Source organism: Cervus canadensis, chromosome 23 (genome assembly GCF_019320065.1).
Source record: "Cervus canadensis isolate Bull #8, Minnesota chromosome 23, ASM1932006v1, whole genome shotgun sequence".
Lineage (NCBI taxonomy): Eukaryota > Metazoa > Chordata > Mammalia > Artiodactyla > Cervidae > Cervus > Cervus canadensis.
Window position 1 is genome coordinate 2,592,137 of NC_057408.1, and position 19,683 is coordinate 2,611,819.

General features: G+C 45.6%; 2 protein-coding genes across 13 annotated transcripts in view; one reads left to right on the forward strand and one right to left on the reverse strand.

The window, feature by feature from the left end:
• KATNAL2 (katanin catalytic subunit A1 like 2) overlaps nt 1-3,493 on the forward strand; it is a 96,623-nt gene extending 93,130 nt beyond the window's left edge. For all 7 annotated transcript variants that reach the window (XM_043444048.1, XM_043444052.1, XM_043444054.1 and 4 more), the window contains 3 exons: nt 1,495-1,657; nt 2,477-2,579; nt 3,090-3,493. In XM_043444048.1, the coding sequence (XP_043299983.1) occupies nt 1,495-1,657; nt 2,477-2,579; nt 3,090-3,229 (406 nt within the window). In that variant the 3' untranslated portion in view covers nt 3,230-3,493. The remainder of the gene's footprint in view (nt 1-1,494; nt 1,658-2,476; nt 2,580-3,089) is intronic.
• Nucleotides 3,494-7,758: 4,265 nt separating this feature from the next.
• The window catches only part of HDHD2 (haloacid dehalogenase like hydrolase domain containing 2), a 44,217-nt gene continuing 32,292 nt past the window's right edge, over nt 7,759-19,683 (reverse strand). For all 6 annotated transcript variants that reach the window (XM_043443766.1, XM_043443767.1, XM_043443768.1 and 3 more), the window contains 3 exons: nt 18,811-19,027; nt 15,249-15,312; nt 7,759-11,030 (listed from right to left, as the gene is read on the reverse strand). In XM_043443766.1, coding sequence (XP_043299701.1) covers nt 10,927-11,030; nt 15,249-15,312; nt 18,811-19,027 — 385 coding nt within the window. In that variant the 3' untranslated portion in view covers nt 7,759-10,926. The remainder of the gene's footprint in view (nt 11,031-15,248; nt 15,313-18,810; nt 19,028-19,683) is intronic.

Below are 19,683 nucleotides of genomic sequence, written 5' to 3' on the forward strand. Positions count from 1 at the left end.
GAAAAGATTTTTTAAATCTCCATTTTGCATTGTTCTCATGAAACGATTTATTCAAAGATCATCAACAGATGCTAAAACCACTAGTTGAAATGGCATGGGGAAAGGGGTATTTACATGGTGTCAAAGTAGTCTACATAGAATACCTACTCCTTGCAAGATATCTTATCCAATGCAGAGAGCCATGGTCAGCAGATAATCTCAGTAATTAAACATCACATCATTAAAGTGAGATACACCAACATGTGGATTCCAATGTAATTAATATGAAAACGTATCATCTATGAAATATACTTGACAGAACTGTTTGTCCCAAGTCTGATTAAGTTTTGAGATCTCACTTCCATCTTGGAGGACAGGGGATAGAGGAACCAGTTACCTGACACCATGAGGAAAACTGGCAAATCCAGAATGTAGGGCATTGTACAATTAGCCTTGTTTTCAAAAAGAGGCCAAGGCAAGGAGACTGCTTTAGATTACAAGGGATCTAAGAGATATATATGTGGTACATAATCTTTGAATTTTGGTCAGAAAAAAACTGTAAAAGATATTTGGGGGATGATTGGAGAGATTTTAATATGGAATAACCATTAGACATGTTATGTAATGATTCTGTTAGTGTCATAATGATATTGTAGTTATATAAAAAGTCCTTTTTGGGGGAAATACACACTGAAGCATTTGAGGGTGGAATTTCATGATGGAATTTACATTGAAATAGTCTAACAAGAATAGATACATAGATATGAAGCAGATATGGCAAAATGTTAACTGTTAAGTCAAGATGGTAGGTATGTGGATATTTGTTGTTTTATTCTATTTTTTTACTTGCTTGAAATTTTTACCGATATATTAAGAAATGTAAGGAAATGGCCCGCAGATGCCAAATTGCACAAACCTGGCCTAATAGCACTTTGAGAGGAGAAGGGGTCAGTGTTTCAAAGGGCCACATTTGCACTGGGCACCCAGGAAGGAGCATTCACCTTCATTCACAATGGAGTGAGATTGCCATTCGCTCTAGAATGTATGTGAATTTTGGAAGAATTAGTGTCCTTCCCAGAGTGCCCACGTTATTGTCAGGAATAATGTACTCACTGGCAGGATCAGATTGAAAAATTGATGTTACAACTGCAGTGGGAATGCTCACACGTTTGGTTGTTGTTAGCTGGATTTATTTCCCCTCAAATTAAGTCACTTAAAATTATCTCCTTCATATGAGTTCTTTGGGAGATGTGTTTTTTTTTTCTTTCTCTCTTTTTCTTTTTCTCCTTCCTTCTTCCTTTCCTCTCTCCTTTTCTGTCTTTTTTTTTCTTCTTTTATAACTATTTCTTTCTCCCAAACAACATGAAGTGGTGGTGTCGTCCACTCGGGCACAGACGTAGCGTCACAGGGAGGATGCGGGATTGTCACCTGCTAATTTGTTCTTCAGATACATTTGTCGCTCAGGAAGTGAGTTTACTGCCTCAAACCAGTTCCTCTCTTTCGGACGTGATTCAGGGAGCTGGACTGTGCCATGTTGCGCCGCCTGGAGAAGAGGATTCTGGTGGACCTGCCGAGCCAGGAGGCCCGGGAGGCCATGATCCACCACTGGCTGCCCCCCGTGAGCAGGAGCAGCGCCCTCGAGCTGCGCGCGGACCTGGACTACGGCCTGCTGAGCCGGGTGAGCCGCCTGGGGGGGCCGCCCCGAGACCCTCTTCTCGGCAGCGTCATCTCGTGAGCGGCTCGGAGGCTGGAGTCACCTAGGAAAGATCCAAACTACCCCCAACAACCCGACAGGCCTCTCCTTCATGAAAGAGTGAGCCCTTTGCCCCTTGCAAGCATTCCAGCAGAAAGGGATGTGAGGAAGTGGAAATAGCATAGGGCGTAGACTCAGAGGGCCTCCGGTCAGATCCTGGCCCTGCCGCTAGTATTAGCTGTGTGCCCTCGCGGACATCACGTCTTCTCTGAGCCTCAGCTTCTTCATCTGTAAAATGGGTAACAGGCCACAGAGGGTTACTGTGATGATTAAGTGCACGTCTTTCACAGACAGTGAAGCTTTAGGTCACCTGTCTGTTACCCCCACGGCCACGGGTATCATTGCTTTCTCGAAAGGACACTTGAACATGGTGTTCTCTGAGGTTCCCTAGAGACAGGTTATCATCTTATTTACAAGAATAAAAATGTCCCCCAAATTTGATCATCCTGGGATCTGGGCACTAGGGTCTCATTAGGCTGACTTGGGTGGGCCAGTCCTTCAGCAGCATCCCACCACCTTTGTTTGGATGGTATTAGGAAGACGTTTGTCGCCCAGTTTCTTAGGTTATCCAAACTAGCAGCCTCCCTCCCCCCAAACACTGTTTATCCGGGAATCTTTGTATAGTGTCCATGGGTGACAGACACGGAATCCAAACGGGCTCTGACACCTGGTCCTACCTATAAGGATGTAACCACAGCCAGCGTGCTGCCTGGTGCCTGATGGCTCGGTCTGCGGGTGTTTCAGGAGACCGAAGGCTACTCTGGCTCGGACATTAAGCTAGTCTGCAGGGAAGCAGCCATGCGGCCTGTGAGGAAGATCTTCAACGCCCTTGAAAATCATCAGTCAGGTACGGTGGGGATGGCAGCCAAGGGGCTCTGGGAGAGAAAACTGTTTAAGAATTTAGCTTCCACCAGCAGGTGGCGCCTCGCCTCTGTGCCTCCTGGCTCCCTACACTGGCACTCGTTCTTTGGTGGAAATCTTCCTTCTGCACCCAACTCCTTTCTCCTCTTCAGTTCTGTTTTGGATCAATTTTGCCCCCAGATGATAAACTCCTTAGGGCTCGGGCTTTTATTTTTCTGGTACACTATGTGGGGCTGGATCCATTTGCGTTACTATATAAATATTAAATAATACTTTGTAACGATACATTTAAGTCAGATTTTGTGTATGGGCTTCAGGGGCTGAGTTGCACATTAAAGACGTTTCCCCCCAACCTTCTTTAGCCTTGCCTGTTGCTGCATTAACCATTAAGAATGCTGCATTATGCATTGTCTTGAGAGAAGGTCTATTAGCGTTTCAAGAGCATTGATCACCATTAGGTCGATTGTTGAGCCGTTATTCTTGTGTTTCCATCTAGAGAGCAGCAATTTACCTGGGATCCAGCTGGATACAGTGACCACTGCTGACTTTTTGGATGTGCTCACCCATACCAAGCCTTCAGCAAAAAGTCTGACTCAGAGATACGCAGCCTGGCAAAGTGAGTTCGAGTCTGTGTGAGGTCACATTTACCCTGACTTGGCCGCAAAGAAAACCACAGAGGCCTCCTCATTGATTAGTGTCAGTTTACAGAAAGAACAGAAAATTGGAATAGAAAACAGAAAATTACCTTGAATATTGGATTAATTTGGACAACTGTACTACTTTGGAAATAGATATTTTCATGGTTAATGTCAGCAAAATACTGAAGATTCTAATTACAGGTATGTATGCTCTGAGGTCATGCAGTGGAGACTTTTCTCACAGTGAGACCCCATAAAATTTTTAGTGTTCCTCCTTTGCGAACTGGCATTTTTATTTTGAAAAAGGTGTGGTTAGGAAAGTTGTGTTGGGATGCACAGGGTGGTTCTGAGTTGGGGAGCCAATCAGAAGCAAAGCTTGACAGACCATCTGACCAGTGGACAGTTCAAGGGCAGATAAGGGTGAGAGCATGGAAGGAAGCGGTTTGCTTCCTTCTTCTGACAATATCCTGAATCTCATCAGCTCTCCCTGATTCTGACTCCAGCCATTCTATCAGCAGAGCCAACTCAGACTAGCCCCACTCAGGAATGTCACTGGCCCATCTCTGAGTGAAAGTCACTCAGTCGTGTCTGACTCTTTGCGACCCCATGGACTATTCAGTCCATGGAATTCTCCAGGCCAGAATACTGGAGTGGGTAGCCGTCCCTTTCTCCAGGAGATCTTCACAATCCAGGGATCGAACCCAGGTCTCCCACACTGCAGGCAGATTCTTTACCAGCTGAGCCACCAGGGAAGCCCATCTCTGGAGATGAGCTGATAGCAGTGGGGACAAGCAACCACTCTCCCCACCCACCAGTTGCAGTGTTTTGAGTTCTGGCGCCTGTTAACATCTTCACATCTCACACCCTGTGTGTTCAGCCCTTCTCTTTCCATTGCCACGGCTCCTCGTTGGATCCAAAGCTTAGGATGGGATACCTGAGCTCCTGGAATAGTCGTCCCTGCTCTTAGGGTCCTCCTTAGTCTCCTTATGGGTTTGGAAACAGCTGGAAACATCTCATTCAGAAACCCACAATCTGAGGCATCCACGTGCAGATCCTGGTACATTTTGAAGACTTTCACTAAGTAATGCTGTCTCTCCCCCCACCTAGAACTTTCCCACGGTAGTCACCTTCTGTTGTCTCCCTTGCCTTATTGTCTTCATCCCTGTTAGCCAGACTCATCCAGAAAACACTTCCAGGAAAAAAGGACATTTTGGCTAAATAGTCCAAAGGATTTCACCCTTTTAAAAAAAAACAACACCTTGGGGTATTGATCATTTTGAATAGAATATTCTCAAATGCCTCTTAAAACATCATTTCATGGAAAATGTAATCAAATTGAAAATATACCCTTATAAAACAAGTTTAAAAGAAACTAGAAGACATTTCATCCTAGCAGAAGCGCAAGTGAAACTTCTTCATGGTCACTCGGTATGGCCCTGAGCAGCGCGGCCGACAGCCAGGATATGGAGGTCTCCAGGTTCAACGGCCCCACTGCTGTCCTGCTCAATTTCCAAGAGCTGCCTTCTGTGCTTTTGGGGTTATTTTCTTTGTCCGGCTGTCAGCTGACATTTCTTACAGCTTTTAGGGCATTTGCTTGTGGCCTTTGCCATCCTTTCTGATTTCATAAAATCTCAAGTGGATGGAACCTCTACTTGGAAAGCAGATGTACTGTACGTGTACTTAAGATATACCGTACTTAAGATGTATGGTACTTAACATGTACTGTACGTGTACTTACGGGCAAAGGAGCAGAGGAGGGCTCCTGTGGGCAGCATGCTTTGTGACAACAGGGTTGTCACAAGCTAAGGTTGCCACTTAGCTTACTGTCCCAGGGTTTCTGACTCTGTTCAGGTAAGTGAACATTTGATCATCCTTCCCGCAAATAAATGTAACCTTCCATTTCCAAAACCCACCCTCACATCCTTCCTCCTTTTCTTTTGAGACTCTAAATTCATCTTTGTAACACTTCCACCTACATTCAATCACATTCTCCTTTCCCCATTCCTTGGAAAGTTTGTCTACAAATGATCGTGCATGACTGTTCTTGGATCATGCATGACTGTTCTTAGGCCTTTATTTTAGTGGCTTCTTCATCAGTTTTATACATTATCTAATGACTTCCTGCTTTGGATGAAATGAAATGTAGCTTTTTCATTCCTTTGCCCCATCCATACCACACACATATGTCTTTCCCTATTGTCCTCAAATAGTTTTATTACAGTTTTAGGTTAACTCAATAATCATATTTTTATGACTTTGTTCATTATACATTGTTCACCCCAGAGGCAAGAATCGATCAGGTTACATTTCCTTTCTTGATGGGTTTTGTCTGTCTCCTTTTTTTCATTTGCTTAATTTTCTAAGTATTTATTCTTAGTTTTCTTGGCAAATTCTGAGATTTGTTAGATGCCCATCAGTGTTGAGGGCTTCCCTGATAGCTCAGTTGGTAAAGAATCACCCTGCAATGCAGGAGAGCCCGATTTGATTCTTTGGTTGGGAAGATCCACTGGAGAAGGGATAGGCTACCCACTCCAGCATTCTTGGGCTTCCCTTGTGGCTCGGCTGGTGAAGAATATACCTGCAAAGAGGGGGAGCCCTGGGTTCCATCCCTGGGTTGGGAAGGTCCCTGGGATAAGGGAAGGGCTACCCACTCCAGTATTCTGGCCTGGAGAATTCCATGGACTGTACAGTCCATAGAGTCGCAGAGTCGGACATGACTGAGCAACTTTCACTTTCATCAGTGTTCTCTTCTAAATGGCCAAATACATCATATAAACCTTCAAGTCCATTCCCATGCACTCTGGTCCTGGAGGGAAGGGGATGGGGACCAGAACACCGGTGCAGCGTAAGCAGAGATTTACCTAATCCTGTTTTCAGCCCTGCATCTCACCCTGGCCCACCCTCAACCCCACAGTCTCCAAGGCCTTGATGTTCACAGGTCCACTCTCCCAGAGTAAACCTCCTCTCCTGCCTCGCTGAGGGTGCTCATCTGGCTGCTCAGGGTGGGGAGGGTTTCTGGGCTTCCAGCCACTTTCCCAGCTTTGAACCAATTCCTTGCTTCTCAGACTTGCCCCACACCTCACTACCTCTCTGCTCAGTGTCTCCAAGCCTTGAGTCTTTGAGGTCGTCTTACAGGATGAATTCTGTTTTTTTTTCTTTGCATTGATTTTAGCAAATGCTCCAACCTCTTCACAGATCCTAGATTACTGTACTCTCTCATCCACCGATGTCTCCTCTCCCACTCTTGTGGGTTTATTCCAACTTCATTCCTCTTAAGTGGGGCTTTGAGATATCAACTAATACATGATTAATCTGTTTAGAGTCTCTGGTTATTTTTTAAAAAGTAGACTAAAAGTATATCTAAGTTTATAGGGTTATAGGAGACCAACCTGTTAGTTGTTGATGGAAATTTTAACTTATTTCCACATGTGATATTTTCTTCTAAAGCAGAGGTCAAAACTGAAATGCCTATAGAACTTCGAGCATAGTAACACATGGGTAAAGCAAGGGAAGGAGAGGTGGGGACTGTGGCCAACTGCAGAGGCCAGAACTGTCCGGAGGACACAGCAGTGACCCGGGTCCAACTGAACACGGAAATGCAGACCTTCTGACCTTTCCAAGAAAACCAGCCATGGATTTGCATTTGCCATCTCCTGATAGTTCAGACACTGGCAGTTCAGGTTCTTCACCCGATTCACCCACAGCACTCGTTCTGGCCTTCAGATGCCTTCCCTGATGGACTAGTTATCTAAAGGAACAGCAACCTCATGCTTACTGGCTCTACTCTTCATCACTTGTCAGTAGCTCCCCTGCATTACACAGCTGTGTGTACGGTTGACTGTTTACCCCACCTGAATGTTAGACCACGGCTGTGGTACTTTCTGCCACTGCTGCAGAATGGATGAAATGACACAGACCACAGACTGAGCACTGTATGTGCTTCAGAGGCTGGACGTTGTTACTGTTCTGGAGCCTTCCGCTCACTGCACATCAGCTCTTCTCTGGGGGCACTTACACCACCACCTTGAACTTGCCAGAGCTCTGTGAACCTTTAGGTACACTGTTTACATGCTTTTATTTCCCAACTAAAAGATCTGTATCTAGGAGTCGGAGCTACAGTCTGCTCGGTCTTCCTTGGTGCTTTACTCCCAGTGGGCATTTAAGAAATACTTTGATTTCCTCAGGCACAGGAGCCATTGAAACAAGCAGGCACTGAGATGTGTATGACATTAAATACTAGAAAAAGATACTGAAATCTGTTTCATTTTAATAGATGCCGTTTGAATTACGATAAACGATTTCTGGTACTTGGGCACCTCGCCTCTCAAAGACAGCAGCATACTTTGGGTAGCAGGTGGCTGGTGTAACACAGAGTTAGCAAAGGCCTTGTGCATTTATTCTGGGCAAGAATTTTGTGATTTATGTCAAAGAAAACTCTCTAATACAAACTTGGCTCCATGCAGATAACTGCTAACAGGACAAAGGGACTCTGCCACCCAAGGCAAATGTTTTAATGAAACACATTAGTGCAGTTTTAAAAGTTCTTTATTATAGGTACCCAAGGACTTGAGTTTCATCCTACATGAACCACCAGTGATCCAAAACCAACTGAACATCATCAACACAGGTGTGATCTGACTTTCCTGTACAATTCACTCCTGTAATTTTTCAATGTGGGATTAGGGTTAGGGGACGACAACTGTCACTCCAGGGGAGTCTGTGACATCCACAGCCATAGGTGTTTGATGGAGCCGTTGCTGAAGGAGGTGGGCAAGCCCCCTTTTTTCGGGGCATCATGATCTGCTCTGGGAGGGGTGGAATGGTGGGTACGCAGAGTCATTGCAGAACGAGCTGATTCTGGATGGTGAGTGTGAAGTGGGCACAACTGTGTCTCCTCCAGGAGACATCACAGTTCGCCCATCACACCAAGCACGCACCTGGCTCACGGCAGATGTGCAATAACCACCTCCTGACAGTGGATGTTCTCTAAGGCCCCTTCTAGTCCTAAGGGGTCACTTGGTCCTTTTCTGGGGCCAGGACAGGATTACAGTAAAGCTGATACAAACACTATCCTTGGGGTCAGTACCAAAAGACAGTCCTTGAAGGTAATGGCTGGAAAATAAAGTCCTTTACATACCTTGGTTATTAAACCTCCTCCATGAGGCCCAACACAGACCAACAGGCTGAGCTGGGAATGTTTCTAGTAATTTCAACCTAAACCAAGATTTCTCTTTATCCTCACAGACTTCACACTGTGGACAGGTCAGTTAGAAAGCCCTCTATAACGTCTGTTAAATAAAACGGTAAACTAGGGCTTGAATGGCCTCCAGGGCCACGTGAGAGTGGAGGAAAGTGGAGCAGCCATTTCTCTTGGCGGGGCTGGGTGCACACGGCATCTTACCCTCTGGGGCCACTCACCTATCAGTCATGTCTACTGTGTGGCTTTAGCTCTAACCTGTCCCCAGACTGTCAGAGCCATTACTTAAGTGTCTAATGGGCCTCTTCTATGGACAGCAAGTCTAAAATGAAACTTATTTTCTCCTCCCTACCCACAGCTACACGTTCTAGCATTAAATTCTTATAATATTTACAGCTAAGTTTGATTGGTCCGGTGACTGCCTGAGTGCCTGTTCTGTGCTGTAGCAGACACAGTCCTGTCTGGTGGGGAGAGGAGACGCGTGAAGGTCCAAGTGTAATCAAGCGCTCGGCATGAAGGAGGGGACACTTCCTCCATTCTGCAGGCAGGACCACGTCATAGGACAGGGACACAGGATCTTCACACTGCCTTGGGCATCCTCCTTGGCCCTCCAGATCCTTCTCTTATACACTTATCTCCGAGCAGGCACTTCACACACAGCAGCGAGCAAACACTTGAGAACGCCTGGGCCAAGAAATCGCTGTTCCAGGTGCTGGGGAACAGGCCACAGGTGAACATACCAGCAGCCTCTGCTTGCACGCGGGGCCTCCCTCTTTGCAGCTCTGGTCTGAAGGAGTTCAAACATCGTAGAATGTCTCTTTTTTACTCAGGAAGACCTTCCCCACTGAACTGACTGTAGAGATGAACTCTGCCAAACTTTCCCAGATGGTTAAATGCAGACACTCCTATATCTGCATGTCATCACCACAAACGTGGACACTTAGCATCTGCCTGATTCTATTCAAAGCCCTTAATATGTGTGCTGTGCGTTTAACTCTCACAACACGCCTGCGTGGTGGGCACCATATGGTTACTCTACCGAGAGGGGAGAGGAGGCAGGAGAGGCTGGGGAGTGGCGAGGGTCACGGAAGGGGCGGGCTGGAAGTGCTGGCCGGGCTCTGTGCCCCTGCCACCGCCCTCCTCCCCATCCGGGTGGTGTCCCGGCACTCCTGTCTTTTGCACTCTGGCACGTGCAAGGACTAAGTCCGGGCATCTGCACAGTAAGAACAGCGTTCAGCAGACAGCCAGGAGGAGGGGGAGTGGCCATTCAGCTTTGCCCCCTCCCACCTAAGACAAAGCTGATCTCTAAACAAGCATCAAAACCCGAAGCTCATCAACACTGCTGTGTGCTTCAGTAGGGGGAGCACCGAGATGATGGACAATTACATGCTGATAATCCAGGGCCCAAGAGCCCAGCAAAGGCCCAGGATCATCAGCGTATGCAAATGTACAAGGGAAGTCATTACCTACTCAGTCCCCTTCATTTTGGTGGGTTTAACATGAGAAGAATCATCCATGTTACAAGGCGAGATTTCATTTTACAGTCGTGGTAACCAAGTACATAAAAGCTTGAATCTGTCCCAATAGCTTCTGAAGGATTTTTCCCACAGTGTCAGAGGCAAAAATAATGAAATCTTGCAAACGTACAGTTAATGGGGCCCGGGTGGACACTAACCTCAAAAATGCATGGTCTGTAAGACATTAAAGGCTTGATTTTAGTTTCTGCACTGTTCCTGTTAATAACAATGTCTAATTAAAACATCTGTGAAATACTGATAGTTTTAATTTTACATAAAATTTCCAAAACAACTGTTACACAGTATAATAGGTATCTGCAATGAATAGGTTATTAATGGAAATATTATTTTAAATTAAAATCAGGTTCTAAATTTAAATTAGTCATCTCTGGTTAATGAAGAGAAAAAGAAGTCACCCAGGCTGGGAATAATACAATAGCTAATCTAGTTTTCAACATCGGTGAAAGCAAATCCACTCCATCACTTGGGCTAGAGGACAATTTATTTTGCTGCTTCTGGCCTGTACTCTCCACTCGGCCCTTCTGACAGATTTCACAGCTGAACTCAGTGTTAAAACTACAGCCTAATGCACCCTTTAGTACAGTACTTTATAACTTAAAAAGATACCATTCAACTTTAGTCAGCCTGAACCCCACCAATTTACCAGTGAGGAGAGGGCAGAGACCGCGAGGCTCCCTGCGGCAGACTCTCCTCCAGCCCCGCTAACCTGATGAATATTTTAAAAGGAACACTCAATCTCAGCTTTCCCTTTCTTTGGATCTCATCTTCTTTTACAAAATAAAAGGGATTAGCCAGGCTGAGTGGCTGGCTGCAATTCAATACCTTTTTTTCTAATTACTGCACAATAAAAGAGGGTTAACCGGTGAGCAGCGCTGAGTGGTCTGTCTAGGCCGGCGCTGAGTGTGTTGAGGGATTCATTCCAGTCGATGAAAAGCTGCATTTCAAGTTGCTTCAGACGGTTCACAGCAGATGCTGCAGAATGTGGTCCACGGCATGCGGGAAGCTCTCACAGGTTAAGTAAGGAGCTGGGTTAATTTTGTCTTCGTCTGCTGCTCGGTATTTCCCTGAAATGAAAGTAAAGCCCGTGAACAAAGGCTACTGTCAGGACGCCAGAGTAATCACGGCCCGTGAGCAACCGGGCCCCCACAGGCCGCCCTGACAGCGCCGAGAGAATCGGGGGCTCCAGAGCCCCCAAAGCACCTTCCATCCAGGCTGCAGGATGCCACGAGGCAATCCAAAGCCCGACGTGTTGAGCATTTCCCAGGCCCTCTGGTCTCTCAGCAACGGATGCCGGATCCCAGGTACTGGGTCACCTGACAGTTAAGGGTGCCCTCAAATCTCCTCACCTGGTGAAATTCGTTTTCCTCCCCCACCAGCCCTAAAGACACGGACGGTGATTAAATCAGTGCTTTTACACGAGACCCAGACCCCACAGGACAGAGGCCTCGTCAGCTCACGGGTGACTGGGACTGCATGTGCTGCTGCCCAGCAGGAAGCCTGTGAACGGGCAAATGAGCGCGCCGGGCAGGGAGAGACGGATGGTCACGGTGCTCACGTGCAGGCTGGCGGACAGGCTGCCCGGCAGGGCACTGAGGAATTCAAGACCCACAAATGAACAGCCCAGCACAGCAGAGGAAGTGCTCACACAGGGTCACAGAGCTGATCTGACACATGTACATCAGGCCGTGCATGACCCCCATTTAGACACCCTTAATGTGTCCCAGTGCTCTTCAGAAGGAGCCCCAAATGTCTTGTTGCCTACCCGGCCCTCAGTCACCCAACTCAGCACCCCTCACACGGTAGGCATTCTGTAGCACTTGTTAAATTAAAGAAAGAAGGAAGGAAAGAAGGGATGGAGGTGGGGGGGCGGGGTGCAGAACACTGCTTCTATCAAGGCCCTGGGGATGAGGCCATCTGCCCTGCGGCCTTGGTGCGGCCTCTGCACTTGCCCTTTCTGCATGCTCTCTCATCACCCTTTCTGTGAGCCTCTATTTATTTTTCTGCAATTTCCAGTATTCTCTGCCTAAATCTAGGCTTCCAAACAATAGGCTCACCATTTTCTACAATACAGTCCCTTTTGTTTTCTACAACTACCTAAGAGGTTTTGTCCAGCAAACACGAAGCCTGAAAACCCCCAGCCCACAACGTGGCACTGTGGTGGTGACATTGCTCCTGTCCTGCTTTGCTGACTTGTGAATTCCTACAGGAAAGGAGCCAGCATCAAACGCACAAAGGTAAACTTCCCCAGCATCCTCAAGGCACCTGTCCACAGCATGGTCCACACAGCAAACTCTCCTGCTCATTTCTTCTTAAGCTTAAATCCCATTGAGTTACCCTTTGAAAGGTTTCTGCTTGGTCTCACAGGTAAGTTAATGACTACTTTTTACTATACCACCCACTCCTTGGATCTAGTTGTCTAAGGACCAATGTGTGAAAGTCAGGGTTCTTAGCCATGGAGAGAAGGGCTTGCAGCATGCTTCTGCTTGGTCTGGCCCTGGGGCTTCTACAAAGTACAAACTGACACAGCGGCTTACGTATGTGTGCAAGTTTTAGCAACCTGCACTGTGTCTGGCATGTGGCAGGTGCTCAACAGTGCTGGCCAAGTGAGTGGAGCAGGCCACCGTCACTCACGCCTGACTCAGCACGGCAGTCTGAGTACTCTCCTGGATGAATAAATGTACACGGAGGCAGAACGCTGGAAGCCATGTTGACAACATTGGACAAAGGGTGATCCCGTCTCTCCTAGGTCACTGTTTTACATGCTAAATAGAATTAGATTCTGGTCAGGGCTAGTCAAAAGTCTTTATTAACAAATCATGGAGCAAATGTATACTGAGCATTTAACTTGTGTTACTGAGAAACAAATTACTCAAGACCACTGAATAAGTGAAAATTTCCATGGTAATTTTCAACACTGGGAAGCTGAGCACTTGTCCACTGCATTCAGTTCAAATCCATCAGTGGAACCAGCAGCTCTGTACGCTTGCAGAACAGTGGTCTTACTTGGGATTTTTTTTTTTTTTTTCCCCTGACCAAAGATGGACAGTACAAATGGGCCTGTTTTCATGAGCTGAACTTAGCTACATAACTAAGTTAGACATTTTAGATGTGACTGTGTGGAGCTGCTGGCTTCTCTAAGCCCTCTGTGATGGGCTGACCACAGCCAACGGCCAGTCAGAAAAGAAGGCAGAACCACGGCGACCAGCTCGGGGGAGCTGGGCCCACAAGACACTGGTAGAACAGCAGTTTTAATACTTGGTGTAAATCCTTAATTATGTGAGCTAAGAAAGGAAATGTTCACGGGAACGCAAGAATAGAAATAGTTATCTGTGGATTTCCTCAATGACCGGATCATAAAATGGTCAATGTCAGGAATCTGAAAATTCACACACAAGGAAAGATGATGAGTGCGCCTGTTTTTCTTGATTCCCTGATATGTCCCGTCATCCTCTTCGCTTCCATCAAAGCAAAGTGATGTTCCAGGGAAAGCGGTGATCATTTTGAATGAGAAATGTGCAAAAACACTGTTAGTTCTAAAGTGACTAGAGTCACCATCTGCAAGGTTCCACCAGTTCACCCCTACACCTCCTGCATGAGAAGACTGTTTCCCTCTTCGTTCACACTGTGTGTGTTCAGCTGCACAGTTGTGTCTGACTCTTTTGCAACCCCATGGACTGCAGCCCACCAGGCTTCTCTGTCCATGGGATTCTCCAGGCAAGAAAACTGAAGTGTGTTGCCATTACCTACTCCAGGGGATCTTCCTGAACCAAGGATCAAACCTGAGTCTCTTGCATCTCCTGCACTGGCAAGCAGATTCTTTACCACTAGTGCCACCTGGGAAGCCAGCCCCACGCACAGGGCCTGGGAAGTACCTCTTATTCAATTATAGAAGCATCTCGTGTTTGTTTGTTTGTTTTTAAATTCAAAATAGCTTTCATGCAACCACATTTTCTTGAACAAACATCACAGTCATGAGTAAATATACGTTTTTCTAAAAATTTCCTGGTGGCAGGTCTTCTATGACTGTATAAATCCTCCCTTTTCTGGACAACCTGTATGAAGCCAGGCATATGAACTCAAAGAGCCATTTATGGAATCTTCTGCTGTTACTGTTCAGTCACTACTCGGACTCTCCCCATGGACTGCAGCCCACCAGGCTCCTCTGTCCATGGGATTTTCTAGACGAGAATACTGGAGTGGGTTGCCATTTCCTTCTCCAGGGATTTCCCAACCCAGGGACTGAACCCGCATCTCCTGCATACGCAGGCAGATTCTTTTTTTTTTCCGCAGGCAGATTCTTAACTGCTGGGCCACCAGGGAAGCCCACAGAAACCCTTATCTGCTATTTAATTGATCAGAGTCTGATGACAATTCTTGGAACGGACCCCTGTGTCATCCTCAAACATGTGCTATTAGTTCTAAGCTCAGTAGGTACCCTCTGGCAGCAGGTGTGGGGGAGACCTGTTCACTTTATCTGGAAAGGCTGATCACGTTCTCAGCACAGAAGTACACGCCCACCCACAGCTGTCATGCCTTGTCTTTCCTTACCTTGAGAGGATTTTATTCATCACACTCCACACTGGAAAATGGCACAGAGCTACAAGGGAGCAGTCCAGCCCCATCATCTATAAACAGCCCCAAGAGGTGAAGGGTTCTGACAGAATCTCAGAGTCAGTGTACAGCTGAGACCTAGACCCAAGACACCTAACTGGTCTGCTGTCATCATGATACTGTATCAGCTGAGGCTTCCCCATTAAGTTCTTTCCCTTTCCTTAAATATACTTGAGGGACCACACCCAGTTTACTTAATTTTGATATAGGAAATTGTTACTAAAACAGTACATGAAAAGACAAGAAAAAAGTTTTTTTATGTGTTTTTAAAACAACATTAACACAAAGTTATCACTTAGCTAGTCAGTCCCCAAAGAGGTCAACATCATTTTATACCTAGTGCAAAAAGAAAGGATATTTTTACAGAGCCCCACGATCAATGGGTTTTTGGTCAACTGGTGATTTGTATATCCATAAAATCATATAAAGGCTAACTGTCTTGTGTATGACTATCTCTGAGAAAGTGTGAAAACACCTCTGAACTCAGATCTGATCTTCCTAGCTCACATCATCTTTCTTCCCTGCAATCCTACGCCCACTTTATTTTTGCTTTGTGGCAGAAAAATAATTAAAGTACCCAGTGGGCTTTGCCATTTTTTCAAAGACTATTCTTTAAGAATGGTGTATTCTACCATTCTGTTTCAGAGAAAGCTTGTACAGAAGATACGTACCTGTCTTGACTAAGATGCCCCGCATGCCGGCATTCTGAGCCCCACCAACATCATCTCTGCAGTCCTAGAAAAGCGTGACGAAGCGTTTAGTCCAGTGTCTTCAATGAGCTCGCCAACCAACCAACCTACCAGCAATTTATTAGGCTGGGATGGCCAACTGCAATCCCATGTTTTTTCTTAAAACGAGAGCGAGGGAGGTATAAAAAAGGATAAACCCATGTGTAATAGTCTGAGGGAGCACACCAACTGTAAAGGGAAGCATCACGGAGGCAGAGGTAGAAAACAGAGTAGTAACCCTGGTAACCAAACATGAAAAGGGCACTGACAAGCCTTCATGTTTTGCCACATGTCCATCTTATTTCTTTTTTTTAAATATTTTTTATTTTTATTTACTCGTTTGCACCAGGTCTTAGTTGCAGCATGTGGGATTTAGTTCACCGACAAGGGATCAAACCTGGGTCTCCTGCACTGGGAGCAGAGTCTCAACCACTGGACCACCAGGGAAGTTCCCATCTATCTCCTTTTAAAGCAGATCATGGAAAAAAGATATTTTATCATTTGGCAGCTCTTAAGGCAAATGATCCAACTGCAGGGCAGTGAGTGAACTAGGTTCAGAAGACAGCTCTCATGCTGCCCACGCAAGACATTATCCTTACTTTTCATCCAACTGTCAGTAATAGGAGGAAGCAAGTCAGATCGTATACTTCAACAGATTCTGAGACTGTCTTCACACTTAGGAATAACAGACCAGTTTAAAAGGGAAGCTCTTGTTTTTCAATTCTTACTCAAGATAGGGGTGAATATACTCAGCTAATTGTGATAAATGCAAGGCAATAAAAATTCAAGAACTGGGAGAAACATCAATAAAATCAATCCTGCCATCTCATGTCTAGAAGCAGAATTTATTCAGATCATGCTCAAAGAAAAACTTTTCCCTTAAAATCATTCATGTAATTTAACAACCACCCTTGGAAATGAGTCTCAGAATTTCTGTCAAAATCTTCACTCAAGGTCTAACTCAAAACCTTTTCTGTTGCATCTAAACCTGCCTTGTTGAAGCAGGCAAGACAGGGGAGAGGGAAAGGAAGAAGGAGGTGGGAAAATGTAGACATGAAAAGGGAGGGAAAGCTACCCCTCTCTCAGACAACAACCCTCCGTGCAGCTGAATTCTGCTATCGCATGCCCTTCCCACCTTCCATGTTGTGCCAATAGCAGGGTCTCCAGGGACAAAGAATTCTGAAATCTCCAGGCTAAGGTAACCACTTTCTTGAATACACATTTGCCTAGAAAAGTCAGCTAAAGGCCTGCCAGAGGGACAAGTTGTTACTGAAAAGATGGTTTTTCAAAGCAGGACTGAGTCCAGTGATATCTGGTGGGTGTTGGTGCAGGAACCTAGCAGAAGGGGGCAGTCAGGAGGACTGTGGTCCCTGAGCAGCAGCACAGTTCAACACAGCGGGACCTACAGTTGCTTCTGGAGGGAGCCTGGGGCCTCGGGCCCTACTTCCAGCCATGCCACTCAGCAGCCCTGGGACTTCCGTCATGAGGCCTACCTCTCTGGGCTAAGGTTTCTCAGCTTGTAAAGTGAGGAGGTTTGGACCAGACAATCTCGATGGGCCCTTCCAGCCTAAGGCATTATTATTCAAAATTGAAACATAATCCTCCCACCTACTGACCACAAGGTAGTGTGCTTTCCAGTGGTTTCCCCTCACAGCACACATAGAAAATAATGTTTTCCCAGTAAGTTCAGTCGCTCAGTCATCTCCGACTCTTTGTGACCCCATGGATTGCAGCACGCCAGGTTTCCCTGTCCATCACCAACTCCGGGAGATTACTCAAACTCATGTCCATCAGGTCAGGGATGCCATCCAACCGTCTCATCCTCTGTCGTCCCCTTCTCCCCCTGCCTTTAATCTTTCCCAGCATCAGGGTCTTTTCAAATGAGTCAGTTCTTCCCATCAGGTGGCCAAAGTATTGGAGCTTCAGTATCAGTCCTTCCAATGAACACCCAGGACTGATTTCCTTTAGGATGGACTGGATGGATATGCTTGCAGTCCAAAGGCTCTCAAGAGTCTTCTCCAACACCACAGTTCAAAATCATCAATTGTTCGGTACTCAACTTTCTTTACAGTCCAACTTTCACATCCATTCATGACTACTAGAAAAACCATAAGATTTGACTAGACGGATCTTTGTTGGCAAAGTAATGTCTCTGCTTTTTAATATGCTGTCTAGGTTTGTCACATCTTTTCTTCCAAGGAGCAAGCGTCTTTTAATTTCATGGCGGCAATTACCATCTGCAGTGATTTTGGAGCCCCTCAAAATAAGGTTTCTCACTGTTTCCATTGTTTCCCCATCTATTTGCCACGGAGTGATGGGACCAGATGCCATGATCTTAGTTTTCTGAATATTGAGCTTTAAGCCAACTTTTTCACTCTCCTCTTTCACTTTCATCAAGAGGCTCTTTAGTTCTTCTTCACTTTCTGCCATAAGGGTGATGTCATCTGCATATCTGGGGTTATTAATATTTCTCCCGGCAATCTTGATTCCAGCTTGTGCTTCCTCCAGCCCAACGTTTCTCATGATGTACTCTGCATATAAGTTAAATAAGCAGGGTGACAATATACAGCCTTGACGTACTCCTTTTCCTATTTGGAATCAGTCCGTTGTTCCATGTCCGGTTCTAACTTCTGCTTCTTGACCTGCATACAGATTTCTCAGGAGGCAGATCAGGTGGTCTGGTATTCCCATCTCTTGAAGAATTTTCCACAGTTTATTGTGATCCACACAGTCAAAGGCTTTGGCATAGTCAGTAAAGCAGGCATAGATGTTTTTCTGGAACTCTCTTGCTTTTTTGATGACCCAATGGATGTTGACAATTTGATCACTGGTTCCTCTGCCTTTTCTAAATCCAGTTTGAACATCTGAAGTTCCCGGTTCACGTACAGTTGAAGCCTGGCTTAGAGAATTTTGAGCATTACTTTGCTAGTGTGTGAGATGAGTGCAGTTGTGCAGCAGTTTGAACATTCTTTGGTATTGCCTTTCTTACCAGGGTAAACTGACAATGTGCTCATAGCCAAAGGTCACACTGGCTAGGACATCTGGTCACCAGGGCCAGCCCTGCCACTCAAAGGCCTGGGCAATCATTATCTTTAGCTATCTGTGGCAAATTGGGAAGTTCTTCCATAAAGCATATACTAGGAAAAAAAAATCAACAGTGAGAGAACTCTTTAGGTACAGGTGGTCTCTGCATTAACGAATAGTCAAAAAAAAATTTAAGTTTTCTTCAAAAATACATATAAAGCATTTAACTGTCTTGTATCTGGTGGTCTTTTGAATTGTATATATCTCATCACACTATGAAGATTGTCAGAAATAATCAACATTTCAGTTCTTTAGAATACCAGTAAGCAACTACTGGAAAGCCTGCTTTATGGGCGGCCTCTTATTACCATCTGACAATCACCAGTAACGGGTCTGCTTGTGTTTCGAAGCAGTGCTCTGAAGCTGGCTCCTTCCAGCAGGACAGGTGAGCCCAGGGCACTTCCTGGGCTTTTCTACTTACATCTCCAATCATCACGGTCTCCTCGGGTTCACAGCCAGTGCCCCGCAACGCCTCCAGAAAGAACGTTTTCTCTGGTTTCCCCACGACCGTGGCTTTGGTATCTGTGGCATACTCTAAAGCAGTTACAAATGGTCCAGGCCCCAGGGCTAAGCCATCTTTCCTCTTGTAATACCTGGCTTTGTGGATTGCTATCAGAGGCGCTCCATCCAGGAGTAACCTAGACAGACAGAGACAATGGTAATTGGCTAAAAGCAAGGCTTTTTTATGAGTGGAAAAGAATGTCAGACTTACAACAAAGTGGTTTTATTCACTCACAGAAACAAATAGTTTCATATTAACTTTTAATGACTTGCTGTCTTCTAATGAATTTGCTAGGACTGCTGGGAATTACACTCAGATACACTAAAGAAAGGTGATAGATTATTAAATTTGGGATTGCTTCAACCTTTTACCTTTAGTGGTTTCAGACACTTTACCCAACTCATCAGGGAAAGAGAATTAAGAGAAGTAAAGCTAAATAAGACACTCGAGGGAAGAAGCTTAACTTAATGAGACAAGTTGTTTCAACCTCCCTAATGGTAAGCAGGAGGCTCCTGAGCCTGTTATAATATGACTCAACTGCTGTGCAGTGACACGTTTAGCTAACTCCTAAAATACCTGGCTCCCTCTTTTCTCTACTCCAAAATGTAAGATTCTAATTCAGAAATTTCATAGAGCATTTTACAAATATTTTCTGCTTGTATCATCCCCTCTTCATTTTACCCTTTGACTGCTTCTGCTGTTACTCTGAAAATCAGGCCATTTTCACTGAAGGACAAAGCAGTAAGGCTTAAGGGGAAATGTCAAGTCCCTTCCTTTTTCCTGATGTAGGAC